This window comes from Indicator indicator, chromosome 17 (assembly GCF_027791375.1).
Source record: "Indicator indicator isolate 239-I01 chromosome 17, UM_Iind_1.1, whole genome shotgun sequence".
Lineage (NCBI taxonomy): Eukaryota > Metazoa > Chordata > Aves > Piciformes > Indicatoridae > Indicator > Indicator indicator.
In genome coordinates this window covers 9,408,977-9,424,381 of record NC_072026.1, presented here as the reverse complement: position 1 = coordinate 9,424,381, position 15,405 = coordinate 9,408,977, and the positions used below count along the sequence as shown (strand labels likewise).

Below are 15,405 nucleotides of genomic sequence, written 5' to 3'. Positions count from 1 at the left end.
AAGCACTGCACCTGTGAACTTAAAACAAGAAGCTTGTGTGTCTCCCTTAAAGTGAGAGTTGATTAGAGATAATGAAACACTAGAGTGGCAGTTGCTATTTGGTATTTTTAAAGAAATATTTACACTCCAAAGGCTTGACCCTGCCCTAAGGAGATGACTCAGTCTGTACAAACGTTAGTTTGTACAAGACAAAGCTGGGTAAAAGTGCCCCAGATCACTCATTGCCAAGCTGTGAACCTATGAACAACTTTAACTGGAAGTTAAAAATGGGATTGGCTTGCTAGTTTGTGTGGTTTACATCTAATATTTCAGATCAACGGCTTTGCATAATCTCCTTGAGAACACGGCAACAAACACTTCTGAGCAAAACCATACAGTCCCTCAGGCATCATATATCAGTGTACCAGAACATTCTAGTTCTCACCCTACCCCACCTCCCCAAGTCAGTCCTTTGCTTCACAGGACCCCTTCCTCCCCTTGTCCCATGGGCTGCAGCGTATTTAAATGTCAGTCATACTCACATTTTGCAATAACATGTGTGGCTTAGTTCGCTATTTTAAGGGCCCTCTCCTTTCCCATCTGTCACTCACCTGAACCATTACCAACCTTACCCCTGCCTGGAGGCTTTAAACACACTCCGTCCAATTGTGTGAGTCGAATAAGCCAAAAGTGTTGGCTTTAAACACACTCTGTCCAATTGTGTGAGTAGAGTAAGTGTGTGGCAGTCTGAAAGTGGTCAAAATTACAATAACGTCAAACGTCTTACTGTTCACCAATGCACAAAGCAGGAACATAATTTTTCAGGTAGCACACAATCTCTCCTCTCCCACCCAGAACCAGGTAGAATAGCCTGCCCGCTAGTCTGTCCTGCTGCAAAGTTACATTCTCAGTTTGATAGTGTCCAATGACCACCATGGTCAGAATTATGCAAGAGGTTGACCTTCTAAGGGGTTGGATTTTTAGTGGGTTTTTGTTTGTTTTTCAATGTTGTGACAGTTATTACTAGACCCTCTCTTATATAACAAAAACCAGGAGGGTAGTTTTCTGGTTTGTTTTAAATACAGGATAAAGCCTGTTTAAAGTCCATGGACATTAATCACTGTTAGGGTATGACAAATAACTCCTGCTAACAACATCATCCCAAACTTCACCAGTTTCTCTGGAGACTTCCTACTCAGTACTGGCTGTTACTATATGAATGAAGTCAGGCATCTCTAACCACAGACCAATGCTGACCACCTGCATGCTTTCACAGGCTACATCAGAGTATCCTGCAGGCATTTGGAAAACTCCAGAGACTGTAGAAAGTACAGAACAACAACAGCAAGAAAATCCGCTCATTTTGAGATTTCCCACTTGTCAATTCCCCCCATTGCCCTTACCGTTCCTAGGATTAGAAAACATTCCAGAAAATTTGCTCAGAGCTCATCCCACGGTGCTTGCTCCTTGCTCACTTTAGCTAAACTGTCCAATTGTCAACCTACATAAGCATGATGGACCACCAAGAAACAATTTTGGAGTGGTGTCATGGATTGAGTTGAATCTGCTGATGATATTCAATCATGCTGCTGTCATGCCAGCTTCAAACCCAAAATGCTGACTGCAGCGAAGTACCATAGGGCTTGAAGTCCAGATTGTAACACAAGAAGCTTCCTGCTCTGGTAGCTGCTGCTTCTGGTCTCTGGTTTTGGGGTGCTGGTCTTTGCTGACAGGCAGGCTGCAGGTTGAGGGTGTGTGTGGAGGTTGCTGGCTTCTGCTGCTGCTTCTGCATTTTGCTGCAGTTCTCTGCAAATAGGTTAAGGTAATTGCGCATTGTATCATTTCCAGTAAAAGTCTTTATCTCAGCCCAGAGGATTTTGTGTGTTACTTTCCCTCTCATCTGTGTTGGCAGAGGTGGGTTGAGGGCAGGCTCTGTTAACACAGTGTAAGGGACTGAAAATTATTATAGATGTGGTTCAGCGTTGTTGGGAGAATCATTTGAGACACGAAGAGCTTGGCACCTGGCCACCTTGGGTCGACGGAGGGGCTTTGGGACCTGGGAGGCTCCCCAGTGATAGAGTCGGCAAAGGGAGATTTTAGAGCGCTGGAAACCGCGTCGGGCATGCACTCCACTGCCGAATCAGGGCGGGTGGCTATTTTTAGCAGCAGTGTGAAACTATGGATGACGGGCTTGTGGTTCAGTTACAGGATAATCGCTTACAAGTGGACTGCTGCTAGGTCGCCGCTGCTAGGGGGGTCAGCTGTGGGGGTAACCGCTTTATAAGCCGCTGCTGAAGTAGCCCCTGGTAGGGAGTCAGCCGCAAGGGAGCCGCGTACGAGGGAACCGGTTGCTGAGGAGTCGCCTGCTAGAGTGGGACTGTCGAGTGCTGCGGCTGCCCGTTCCTGCCTGTCGCGGAGAGAGCGCTGTCATCCTGCCTGGCCCCACTGCGCCTCACTGCCTCTCGTGTGATCGCGACGCACGCCCCCTACAGATCGGCCCCCGCGGTGGATGGGATACAGGTGTCACAGCAAGGAGCTGGGGCCAACAGGAAAGGATAAACTGTAATTCGTGCGCTGTTGGGGGAGAGTTTGATAGCAGCAGCAAAAGATAAGGGAACAACGGCTTTATCAAACCGACGCTGTGATCAAGACTGCCTGCAAACGGTGATAAAAATATTGCAGGGACAACTGGAAAGCAATCAATTATTGATAATGATCCTGCAGGAGCAACTAGAGGAGAACAGTCATTGAAGGAGCAAAGGGACTAAAAGGCAATTTTAAAGGGGGTATTGAGGAATCAACTTTTGAGGGAGGCAGATACACAAAGGGAGGTGAAGTCTCTAGAGGAATTCATTAATTTTGACAGAAAATATGGCCCGGTTGGTGGTCTGTCCTGAAGAACTGAAACTAGGGCCATTGGGGCTGCAGAGCACATTAATGGGCAGTGACCATCAATCAGGAAGAGACTTGGGGCTGAGCCATGGCTGTTTTGGGAGAGGCCCCTAACCCCACAGGGATTGTGGTGCCCAGGACTTCAGAAGGGCATTCCCCAAGACCTAATGGACAGGCTTCCAAACCAAAAATTGGAAAGCCTGCTATAGACATGTGGTCAGTGTGAGAAATGGCCTCTAAACCAACCCCTAATGCTCCATCCTTAACAGACTTTGAGGAGAAGCCAGCTAGAGAACAGAAGGTGGCAGGAAACTATACCCCCAGTCCCCCAGAGGTGAGCAGGGGAAATAAAAATGGCTGCTTGCAAGACAACTCACTGTGAATACAAAAGGGGACTATATGATGATAACAAATATTTAAGTTGACAAAAGTTTAACTTCTGCCAAATTACTCACCATTGGATCATGACACCCAGGACAAGTGACTTACACAGACCAAGTTTTCCCAACTGTCTTTTTAACAAGTCGGCTCAAATCCATTCCTAGTAATAAAATTAACAGACTTACAGTACCACTTTAAAGTACTACACCATAAAAATTGTAACATCCCTAAACTATGGAAAATAACCAGCAAGAAGAATATTGCTCTCTCCAGGTTTATCAGGTTCCATATTTGTTTGGTGGGTTGACCCCAGCTGGACCCCTGGCACCCACTCTACTCCCCTCCTCAGCTGGAAGGAGACAAAACGTAAGAAAAGGCTCATGGGTTACGGACAGTCTCACAACCCAGTGTCCCAAGCCAACCCTGGGCAGCAGGAAAGGTCATGATAAGATTCAAAAATTCCCCTGGAGTAAATTAAAGCAAACTGACACTAAATGGCTGATGAGTTGGGTTTATTAGAGCCAGTGAAAAGTCTTGGTAATGGACCAGAGTAGAGGGAAAATGAGGAGAGGAAAAACTAGAGAGCGAGTGAATTAGGAAGGAAGAGGGAAAAAAAAAAAGAAAGATATCACCACTCCTTGGATCCAGTGATGTTTTCACAGGCATAGTCCAGGTCCTTCAGCAGGGTCATCTGTTGTAGATGCAACATGTGGACCCCAGAAGCTGTGGGTCCCTTTTTGGTGGGGGAGGGAGGGGGAGGCACTCTCTCCAAACCACAGAGAGCTGTGCAGAGTGAAGGGTGCCCAGGGGTAAGAGCTCCAGTGCAATGTCTGCTATTGGCCTATCCATGGTGCTGTTGCAGTGGTTTTAAAACAATGAAGAGGGAATTCCTGCCCCTACAGAAATTATCTGTTTTCATTGTTAAGCCATTCTGCCAGGCCAGCAGACTTAGTATCTAGGGATTTTTGTACATGAAACAGAGCACAAGACTCTGCTAGTAAGGTGCGATAGCTATATTCCCATTTATTCTCCACTATAATGGATCCATCCAAATAACAAGTTACTGGGCAGTGCTATAGCTGATCTATATTTTGTAAGCTGTGCTACACATGAACAGTATCAAAGAGATCATTCCAAAACTGTTCATCACACAGGCTTGTTTACTGGATCTTGCACTGTGGGGTGGTTCTTTATTAAAGGCTTCTACAGCATACAGTTCATATACTGGAGAACAGGAAGCCAATATGCCAACGTACAAACTGAATTTGTATGTAAAGTACTATGAGACTGTTCTCCAAATTGCTAGCAGCAACCTGACACTGGGCTCTGGATGAGAGAAGTCAATGATGCAGAAACAAAATGTAAAGAGTAATTTGTGTCAGTGTGACAAAATATATGTGTTTGTGCACAGCTGGGATGGGGTGGAGAGGAGAGGCATGAGACCTGGGAACACAAGTGGCTGGGCATGGATTTTTGTCTCACTTATGGGTAAGTTTTACAATGGATAAATGCAGCACCAAAATCATTCCAAGCCCAATGTTAAGCAACACATTTCCAAAAAAAACTCAACTAATACACCAAACTGGAAAATTAACAGAATGACCTTGAGCATGACAGCTTAACAACAATCATCAGTGTTAAGGAAGTCCTATGCGTGGCTGGAACCTTGGGAAGAATGTTCTATCTACAAACTAAAAAGCTTGTGAGCTACAACACAACAGGGAAATGAAATTCAGATTACCCTACAACACAAAAATCTCACTAGGATTTGACAACAGAAAGTTTCTACACACAACCAAGGAAAAAAACAATCAACATTGTATGATTTCACAGTGTACAAGTTACTATTCATGAAAATAAGTTTTTTTCCCACATAGTCATTTGCAAATGTTGTCCTTTATGAAACAGAACACAAGAGTGTTCTCAAGGGAGGAGTGAGTGAGCAGCTGTGTGGGGCTGGCTGCATTTAAGTACAACACCCATAAATCTGAAAACTATCTACAGCAAAGTGAAATCCCATCTTTTCCACTGCAGTTGGACAGTGAGTCATGTAGCTTTTTAAACTAGCAATGTAATTACTCAAAAAACGTAATGCTTGCTTCATGCCAGTATTATTTTCAGAGCAAGCCAGAAAAGTACTAGGAATGGCAAAAACAGCTACAGGATTTTTTAAAAAATATATAATTATTTAATTGTAATCGCAGGTGAAGACCTCCTCAGCTCAGGAGAGGCTGGCTAAAGAACAACTTCCATCAGCATTAGAGAAAACATCATTCCAGATGAGCACAAGTGTTATTCTAACCTGAGTCGAGGCATCATTAGCCTCATCTTTGTACATGGGTATCATACATTGTGAAGAATGCTTTTCCTTCAGGTCACAAAAATTTGATTTACAGTCTGTAGGTATCAGATGATCTTCATACTAGTCCTGTTTGCCTTCCCGCCACTGTCGAGAGCCCTCATTCCATGCTACATACACAAAGAGAGCAAGTACCACATGAACAGTAACTACAGCAACTATGGCAGCATAAAAATAGCTGTCTCTGTCGGACATTCCTAAGGTACCTGAGAAAATAAAGAAAGTAAAGAGTTATTAGTTATTGGGAACACTGAAACAGCAAATAACAATTCCTCCTAAAGACCAAAGTTAAATTTATTCCTGCATCAAAAGATTGAGCTCAGAAACATTCATAGGAAGGAATTCACCATGGTAATTAAAGACCGTGGAACTATTTCTGGAATAAAGCAGTTATGCAATTTTTCAATATTTAAGATAAAATACCTTGGTTTTGTTATCAACAGCTCAGAGTTCTGTAACATTCACTCTATCTCCCAACACCAAACATACCTCAACATCCTTTGTTCAGAAGTATAACTCTCTTTGTGGGGCAGGAAAATTGGAGGGGGGGCAATAATTATATAATACATTTGCCACTAGAAGAGGATGAAGTGGTAGAAAAATTAAATTTAGGACTTCTATCTTCTATACTTAAATTGTGAAACAATAATTCCTCAGCAGTTGATATACATGAATGCTTCTCACATGAAATAAGCCTTCCAATAGCGTAAGATCCAATACCAAAATATAATTTCTCTTCATTAAACAACAAAAAACAAATACCCCCAAAACAAACCAACAACCCCCCACACACATATCACACTGTACTAAAAATATCACACCTCCTATCAGTGCTAACAGATCTTGCCATTCACTGGCACAGCAAAGGTAGAACTCAGCTTGCTACACCTCAGGTAAAAAAACCAAAACCAAACAAGCAACAAACAAACCCCACAAAACACAAAACCCAATAACCCCTATTCCCCCCATGCTAAAAGGGATCTTGAAAGCTATTTAACAAGCTTTCAGCTTCAGCCTTCAGAGCTACATACAGCAATAAACAACAAAGGAGAATCATCTTGGAACAAACAATATATTCATTAACTGTTCTTGCAAGCATCTGTTTCTCTGTTTTTCTAGGAGATACTTTACTCCTCTAGTATTAGAAAGCTGCTAAAGTCTTGCAGAATCAAGGCTAGAATGTGACAGTTAGGAGTTTGAAGATCTGCTCCAAACAAAGAGCTATTTTTTTTTTAATTAAAAGAAAGCTCTACAAGCAACCATATTCAACATCTGAAACACACTGAAACACATATCTGACATAATTGGTTTACACTTAAAAATGCAAGTGATTTTTAAAAAGCAGAATAAATCTAGTAAATAATCTTATTCTGTCTCGAATACACAGTTAGTTTGCAACACCTTCAGGAAACCTCTCCCTGATGATTCTGATAAAAATCTGTTGCAGGGTGGTATTAGATACCCTTCAGGTAAGGGGAATGATGCACCTGCATACTCCATAAACCAGTGTATAACAAACAGCAGATATTAGATTGCAGACCACAATGCAGGGAAAGATGCATTGACCATTTCTATAATTTTCTGTTCTAATTAGATATTACAAGGCCTCTAGTCTGCATAAGGAAACAAATACTCAAAACAGGAAGGAGAACAAAGATGCTATTAGAGGACTGTGCTTTTCCTCTTTTTTTCATAATAGTAATGCTAAGCGGCAGAAACAGAATTACCTTCAAATACATAAGCCTTTGATGAAAAATATAGCCCAACTGGTAATGTGATCATTAGAGCTGTGAAGAAGAGAAGTGTTCTTAAAGTTGATGTTAATGAACCCTCATTTCTGAAATAAATAAGAAAAGTTACACATAGAAGTAAGTCACAAGATACACGCCTGAAACAGGACAAGAACTCATCCCAAACAGAAGCCAATTACTTTTCAAGAATTGAGTATGGGCATCATTGGGAAGCATTTGCTGGCTGCAACAGAAAAACTGCAGTATTGAGAGTGATGCAATGATTCTGCCAGTCAAAGCTCACAAACAAGATAAAAACAGCCTTTCCCCCGTTATTGCTTTGCAAGCATGAACAACATAGTGGGTTTATATCAATATATTTGTGTATTGTTACATAATTATTAAATACCTAATATTAGATACACATGCACTTACCATATGACAGAGTTCTGCATCACAGCTTGCAAGTTCCCCTTTTTAAAAAGAAAAAAACAACACCCCTCCCCCCGAAAAAACCTACAAGTCTAAGAAAAATTATTTATCCTATGGACCAGGATAAAGAGGGAAGTAAGAAGAATGACTTTAACAGCTACTACTAGAAATGAGGTTCCTTTTTATTATGTATTGTTCCTCTACTTAAAATAATTTCTCAGTTTCCACTGAGAAAGTTGGAATTACTGTAGCAATAATCATATGGCAGACAACACACCAAAACGTTTTACTTTGCCTTCACACACCTAAACCTAGATGACCTTGAGCAAAGAAGTCAGAATGAAGATTATGTACTTGGTAAGGCCTCCCTGAACTTGATCTACTAGAACAAGTTATGTACCTACAACACAGCACACAGAGCTTGGTTTTGCATGTGCTTCCACCAGTTTTCACTCACTCTGCTTGGCTGACTACATTATTTTATGCCAACTAAACAGGTAAGGTAAGCAATATCCTTCTGACTTTCAAAGGCTACCAGATTCAATGGCATGTGTCCTTAAGGCTTTAAAACACAAATACGCATAAAAGATAAATTCCAGTCAGGGATACAGCATTCTTAAAACTCCCAGGCACCTCCACAGCATTTTTTCTGTAGGTAGTTTCAAAGACATGTTTGTGCCACAGTACATTGCATCACATTTTATCCTTGAAACGTCTTTGGAAATGTAAGTGGAAGTGGGAAAAATAAATAACCGCATCCTCTGACAATCATTAAAAGACAGTGATGTGCAGCCCCACAGAATTTTTACAGTACTGCCAACAGCACTTTTTGCTGATCATATACTGTCACACCTTTAGACAGCATGAAAAGAAAAGAAGAGAAAAGAAAAGAAATCTTTTCCTTTGCTGGAGTTTGTCTCAAGGTCTATCGGGGTGGAAAGCACAACTCCATTCAAACTTTCTCTATTGAAATTCTCTACTTAAACACCTATCCACAGAAAAGTAAGATGACCGAAGTTATAAACTCCACCGTCGACAAATACTTTTCTTATAGCGATAAGCTTTCATCACTTCCCTACGCAGCAAAACCAAATACTCATGTATAGCTTCTGCCCTAACACGAAGCATTTAACTGCAGAACAGCCTCCACGCCCGGTTTTTGGGTTACTCGGCAAGACCAAGACAAACCCGAGGCCTCCCCCACTCCCTTCGGCTCCCCAAGTCTCGCAGGCAGACACTATTCGCGGGACACCTCCGGGGTCTGCACCGCCGCCTCCCGACGCCGCCCCGGGAGTGCTCTCCGCCCGCCGCGGCCTAGCAGACATCCTTTCCTGCAGCCATGCTGCGGCCCGCCGCCAGGCCCTGCCTCCCCCCAGGGGTGCCCGTCCCTTCCGCTGCTAGAACCCTCCCCTCGCCGCGACTTACTGCCTGAACTCGGACACAGGGACAGCGCTCAAAGGCGGCTGACCGTAACGCTCCATAACCACCACCTCTGCACCCCGATCTGCGGAAGCTTCTGGGCCGCCGGAAGCCCACGGTGAGCCGAGCGCATGCGCGGGGGACAGCGCCGCCGTCTCCACAGCAACCGCTGGGCTGCCTCGGCTTAGCTGCGGACGGAGCGCCCGGCCAGGGGGCTGTGGTTGCTGCTGGCTAGCCCGGGATATAGGCTGGAGCCATGGTTTCTGTTGTCCTTGGACAGCGTTGTCTCAGCACAGGGAAAAATCCCTTGCACAGATTCACCGCGGACATGAAACGGCAATGCAGGCTGCGCCACTTAGGAGGGCTTTTCATGAACGAGATGGATTTGTGTCTGTGTGTGGTGGCACCGCAGTGGAGTGCAGCAGCGCTTGGATGTATTTGGGAAAGGTCAAGGCTTTACAGCAGAGGTCTTGGAGCTAAAAACAAAGATGTTAGGACATGTTATGATGAACTCACCATTATAAAGCACCGCAAATGAAACAACACGGGCAAGGCCTGAGGCATTCTCTAAACAACAACATCAAAATGTACACAGAGGAGAGCAGCCTCCCTGCTGTCCCCACCAAGTTCAGCAGAAATGCTATGAGTGCAAGCAGGCCAGGCAGAACCAGACTTGCTCAAAGCAAAGGGCTTGCTGTCTAGATGGCCAAAATTATAAGGAATCCCTCTCCCTTCAGCCTTGCTGTCAGCCGTGGACTTTGCTAGCAAGAGGGCCCACAAACCAGCCCATTAGATTCAAGCATGGTGTTGTTAAAAAAATAATTTCTAATGCTCATTTCTGCCACCAAAGCAGATGTATGTCCATAAACACTTCAAGCAGAACTTCTGCAAGTAGCAGCATGCAGATCACTTTCTCAGGGAATCAGGTGATGGACTAAGTCTGAATTCATCTCCAAGTCAACATAGCTGCTCCATCCACAACACTTTGGCATGGGGAAGAATGTGAAATGGTTTCGTGGCTCCATACATTTTTGGCTGAGAGGAAGATATAAGGGAAACCAAAAACATCATCACCAGAATCCACAGCTTCCACAAGAAGTATTCATTGAGTATCTGGGTTGCAACTGCATGTTACTGTGTAGGAAACAGCAACGTTTCTCTGTGATGTCCTGTTGAAAGCAAGGTATGTTCTTTTTCAGGTTTCCTGCTCTCCTGGTCAAATTTTGAGAGAAAACAGTCCCCAGTGTAACTAGCAGGTGTGGCAAATGAAAGCACTCAGGCAGATTTCACTCTCCTGCAGCCTGGCTTGTTATCCAAGAGAAAACTGTTTCAGTAGATGCCTAGGTTATGGTGACACTGTTTAAAGTAGGGTTAAATATACTGCACTGGTCTTCTAACGAGGACCATTAATCAGGAGCTTTATGGTGCAAAGCTGGTTTCTTTGAACAATGCATGCCATGCTAGGAACTATATCTTGAAGAGGAGCTGAAAGATTTATAATGTCTAGTTTGTGCAGGAAATTTCCATCAAAGTAAAACAAAAGTCTGTAAGAAGACACCAAGGATATCAAGACCTAGGAAACAAGAACTTGTTGTCTATAGAAGAAACTTTTATCAGGGAACTGTGAAGGTGTAAAACTGTTGTAACAGAATTGTTTCAGTTGGAAAAGACCTTTAAGACCATTGAGTTCAACCGTTGTCTAACTCTATTAAGTCTGGTGCTAAACCAAATCCCTTAGCAATACATCTATTAATTTTCCCCCACTTCCCTGGGAAGCCTATTCCAGTGTTTGATAAACCTTTCAGTAAAGAAGTTTCTTCTAATACCCAATCTAAACCTCCCCTGGTACAACTTGAGACCATTTTCTCTCATTACTAGGGAGAAGAGGCTGACATCTAGCTTGTTACAACCTCCTTTCAGGTAATTACAGAGAGTGATAAGGTCTGTGCTCAGCCTCCTCTTCTGCAGACTAAACAACCCCAGTTCCCTCAGCTATTCCCTCCAGACCATTCACTAGCTTCATTGCCCTTCTCTGGACTTGCTCCAACACCTCAATATTTTCCTTGTAGTGAGGGGCCCAAAACTGAACACAATACTCAAGTATATATGTTCCCAATAAGAGAAATTTACTCATTAACATACACCATTGTAATACTAAAACACACACCCCTCTGAGCTGAGATTCCCCTCTCATGGGGTACTATCAATTTTTCTAGATACTGTTGCTTTAATAGAAGGCAAAGAAGCTGCAAACCATGCAAGAAGTAGAATAACAATAAATATGCATAGGTTAAACAGACTTGTGTAAGTATCTAAAACCTTGCAATTAGGTTGAGCTAGCTTTGTGAAATAAAACCCAGCTCCTGGCTTTGTGCAAATCTGAGATAAAAATACTTCTGCTCTGTGTTTATGTTAGCACGTTGCACACTAGGAAAATGATCCTGATTTTGGGATAACTGGCTGAGCACTAAGCATTTCTAAGATGATGCTCTCTTTAAGCTATTAATTCATGTTGCTGCTGAAAGCTACTCTACTCTGCTTAAATACCCATCAAAGGGCGGATCTGAACCCAGCTTTTCAACTCAAGACCGGTGTGTTACAATCTCTGCTATGCAATCAGTCTCATTCTCAGGGGAATTAATTGTTTATACTCAATTAAGGGTTCTAGCAGGAATACAAAGCATTGCAAGCTTCCAAACAATAGCTCTGGATGCCCTTTAATTGAATCTCATATATCACAGCAATAACATATTTGCTTCTTTTATGGTAAACCCATGTTGCTATCTTACCATTCACCCATGCCAAATCTTTACTGTGTGAGTCTCTAACTCCACACAACTCTTTCCTCAGGTTTTCCTGCAGACATCCAACACTCCTGCACCCCAGCACTGTGGCCTCAGCCCTGCTCCTTGTTAGAGTGCCACATGGCATGTGGCCCAGCATGGTGGTGGTTTCTTTTTCTCATGGGCCAACTTGGTATCCTGCTACCTATGACTCTGGAAGAGCAGAAATCTAAGAGAAAGTTGTTTTCCTTGCAAGCAGTAAGATCAGGAAATAAGCACTTTGTTCACAGTAGTTTCTGCCGTGAGCTCTCCCTCTCAGCTTACTGAGAGTGAATTTCCCTCCTCTAGGCTAAACGAGTAGACAACACACTACAGCAGCAGTTAATGTGTGTAAAATGAAGCACTGATTTCTCCCATCTGATTGTGAACAGTGAAGCCTTTTATCGTGGTTTCTCCAGCACATGTGAGGAAGAAGATGAATTTGGTTAAAAGGAAGGTGTGGCTACCATGGGCACACTTCCACTATAAAGCAACCCATTTTACACTGTTTTAAAGCAGGAGAACCCTTCTTTCATTTGATTACACTGCCACTTGATCCAGCAAGAGAGATAATTTTAATGAAGCTGGCAGAAGGAGGCTGATGTGGACCAGGTGTGTGCCCATAGCCAGTTGGATAGGGAGGTTTGCTATGTAACATGAACTTAAAACTTTAAATTAGTTATTTAAAACTTCTAATTGAACTCCAGCTAGACACTCACAACATCCAATCCAAATGCCTGAGCAGGTTTTGTTTCTTTATGGATTACTCAGTGAACAAAAAACAAAATTGGCAAGAAAAAAAAAATCCATCATAATTAAGATATAAATCAGATGACTAAAAAAATATGAATGTAGGTGCAGCAAATGTTTAATCACAAGATACATGATGTTCTTTCCACCCCTGGTTTGACTTTCCTGTTTGCTCCCCCAGTAGGAAAAGCAATGACATAAGACAGTTTAACAACAAAACAAGGAAACATAACAGTGGATTAAGTCTCACATCATATAAGCTTGCCATAAAGATGCATATCAATCATTTGAAAGTAGCAAATCACTCAAGGCTTAATAGCCCAAGCCATTAATTTTTAATATAAAATTACTTCATACCTCATCCCATTGATGCTTTCATCTACTAGATGAATAATAATGTGCTGAACGATGTCCTGCATGTTTAACTGCTTTTCTTTCATGAGCACATAAGGGAAATAGAAAACTACGAGAAGGATTTTGCAATTGTGAGACACAAAGCTTTTTATTTGCATTTTTGTGTCAGTTATTATAAAAGATCTGGAGCGTATAAAGTCTTGTCTGTCTGCTTCAGGTTTTATACATCAAGGATTCTGAAATTTCAGGAAGACTACAGACCTATCTTACCTTCTGGATTATGGAGCAAATTTATATTTGCCCTTAAGCAGAAGCTGTGCTGCAAGCACAGGAAGTTGCCAATTTAATCGAGACCAAAGATCTACTATTCTAAGAGGTCGTCCACAACAATCACCAGGGGATGCTTGAAGAATATAAAAAATAGAGCCCGTACAGAGCAATTATTTTCCTGGGACATGGTCCTAGCAGTAGGGCAGCAAGCTCTATGGACAGGACTATCTGCTGGTGAAGGGATTCCTGTTTGTCCAGCAAATGCAATGAGAAAGCCTGTTAGTCTGGCAGCTCAAGCTATGCAATTCCAAGTGCCTTGAGCATTTTATTGTCATCCCAGGCTTCATTTGTGCTGAAGTCCTTCAGCTGGTCCCTGTCAATTGCCTTGCAGTCTGCCTGTAAGAGATTAAAAGCAACATGAAAATGCAACCTGTTGTGTACTTACTGAACTTGGTGACTGAGACGGGATCTTAATAATATTTATAAACATCTGAAGGGTGGGTGTCAGGAAGAAGATGCCAGTGTCTTTTCAGTGGTGCCTTATGTTAGGACAAGGGGCAATGGATACAAACTGTAACACAGGAAATTCCACCTCAGCATGAGGAAAAACTTCTTTACTGTGAGGGTGGAACCTTAGAGCAGGCTGCCCTGTGGAGTCTGTGTCTCTGGAAACTTTTATGACCTGGCTGGATGCATTCCTGTGTGGCATGCCCTAGGTGATCCTGCTTTGACAGGGGGTTGGACTTGATCTCCAGAAGTCCTTTCCAACCCCTAACGTTCTGTGATTCAACGTAGAGAGCACATTTCGAAATTCACACCGCGGACAGAACCTGGTGCTGTAGCTTTTCGGGATGTCTGCTTTCGGGTGCAGAGCAGCCAGGAAGGTGCCTGCTGAAGCGATACCATCTAGTGGCAGACAGAGAAAAAGAATTCCCCCCCAACATGTGCAGAGGTGGAAAGGTGAAACTGAACAAATAATATTTAAAAACAAACCGACCTACATGTTTTTGTTTCCATGGTAATGTATCAGAAAGGAAGATAATAAACCAGATGATATGAAAAGAAGCTGGAGCTGTGAAGGAGGTGTGGTTACCGGGACCAGTAACAGGCTCAAGTTACAACGCTTGCTTGATGTTGCAAAAGTGCCAAGTGACCCCAAGGGTCTGGCTTTTGAAATGAGATTTCCCAGCAACAAACAAGCAGCGTTGTGCAGCATTGGTTTTGAAGCTATTAGCCACTTAGAATTAGTAGATGGTTTTATGTAGTTTGAGCTTAGCCCCAGAGGAGGTGGTGTAGAAGAGCAGCTGTGAGACAGGGTTTTGGTTCAAGTTATGGTTTGTGATGACCAGGGAAGGATGTATAATATTTGTCACTGGATTCACAGTGTGGAGGAACAAGTCCTTTGTAAGAGAACTGACAGTTGTAGGGAGACAATTTCTTTTATTATACCATCTGACAGAGCTTGAGCAAACAAAGACAATTTCAGGGGCTCTTGATCTCCTTTGCTAAATAATAAGGACTTTTGTGCTGGAACAGTCTCCATTCTTTTCCAGTGATCAATTTGTGTGAATAAAGATGTTAGCTCTTTCTACCAAACTCTTTGTCTTTCAGTTTCTTGATGTTCTTGCCTCCAGCAATACTATAAATACTCTCTATTTATATGTTTTGTGAACTTCTGCACCCCAGAAAGAGATACATTTTGCAAGAGGTGAAATGAATGCATTGGCTAACTCTTCATGATACTCCTGGCCAAAAGCCCAACTTTTCAACACAAAGCATAGAGCATTTTGCACAGTTGGCCACCAGCTTCCCTGAGAATAGAACCAGAGTAGCATTAATACTTGAGTTAGCATAGAAACAATTTCTATGGGCGTTATAAAGGTAGATTCCCTGTTGTGTTACTGTTATTGCATATCCCCAGGATAAGTCAGAGCAAAGATCTAAGACACTCCTGTTAATTAATGGAGCTTATAAGTCTCACAGTCTGATTTCCACTTCCCACTATTACTGCTGTCAT

The 15,405-nt window shown here is 42.7% G+C and overlaps 1 protein-coding gene across 1 annotated transcript; it reads right to left on the bottom strand.

Moving 5' to 3' along the window:
- Window positions 1-5,530: 5,530 nt before the first annotated feature.
- Window positions 5,531-9,254, bottom strand: VMA21 (vacuolar ATPase assembly factor VMA21). The gene is made up of 3 exons (XM_054388754.1): window positions 9,199-9,254; window positions 7,339-7,448; window positions 5,531-5,817 (listed from the first exon to the last, which is right to left on the bottom strand). The coding sequence occupies exons 1-3, from the start codon at window positions 9,252-9,254 to the stop codon at window positions 5,675-5,677; spliced, it is 309 nt and encodes a 102-aa protein (XP_054244729.1). The 3' UTR covers window positions 5,531-5,674.
- Between the last annotated feature and the right edge of the window lie 6,151 nt (window positions 9,255-15,405).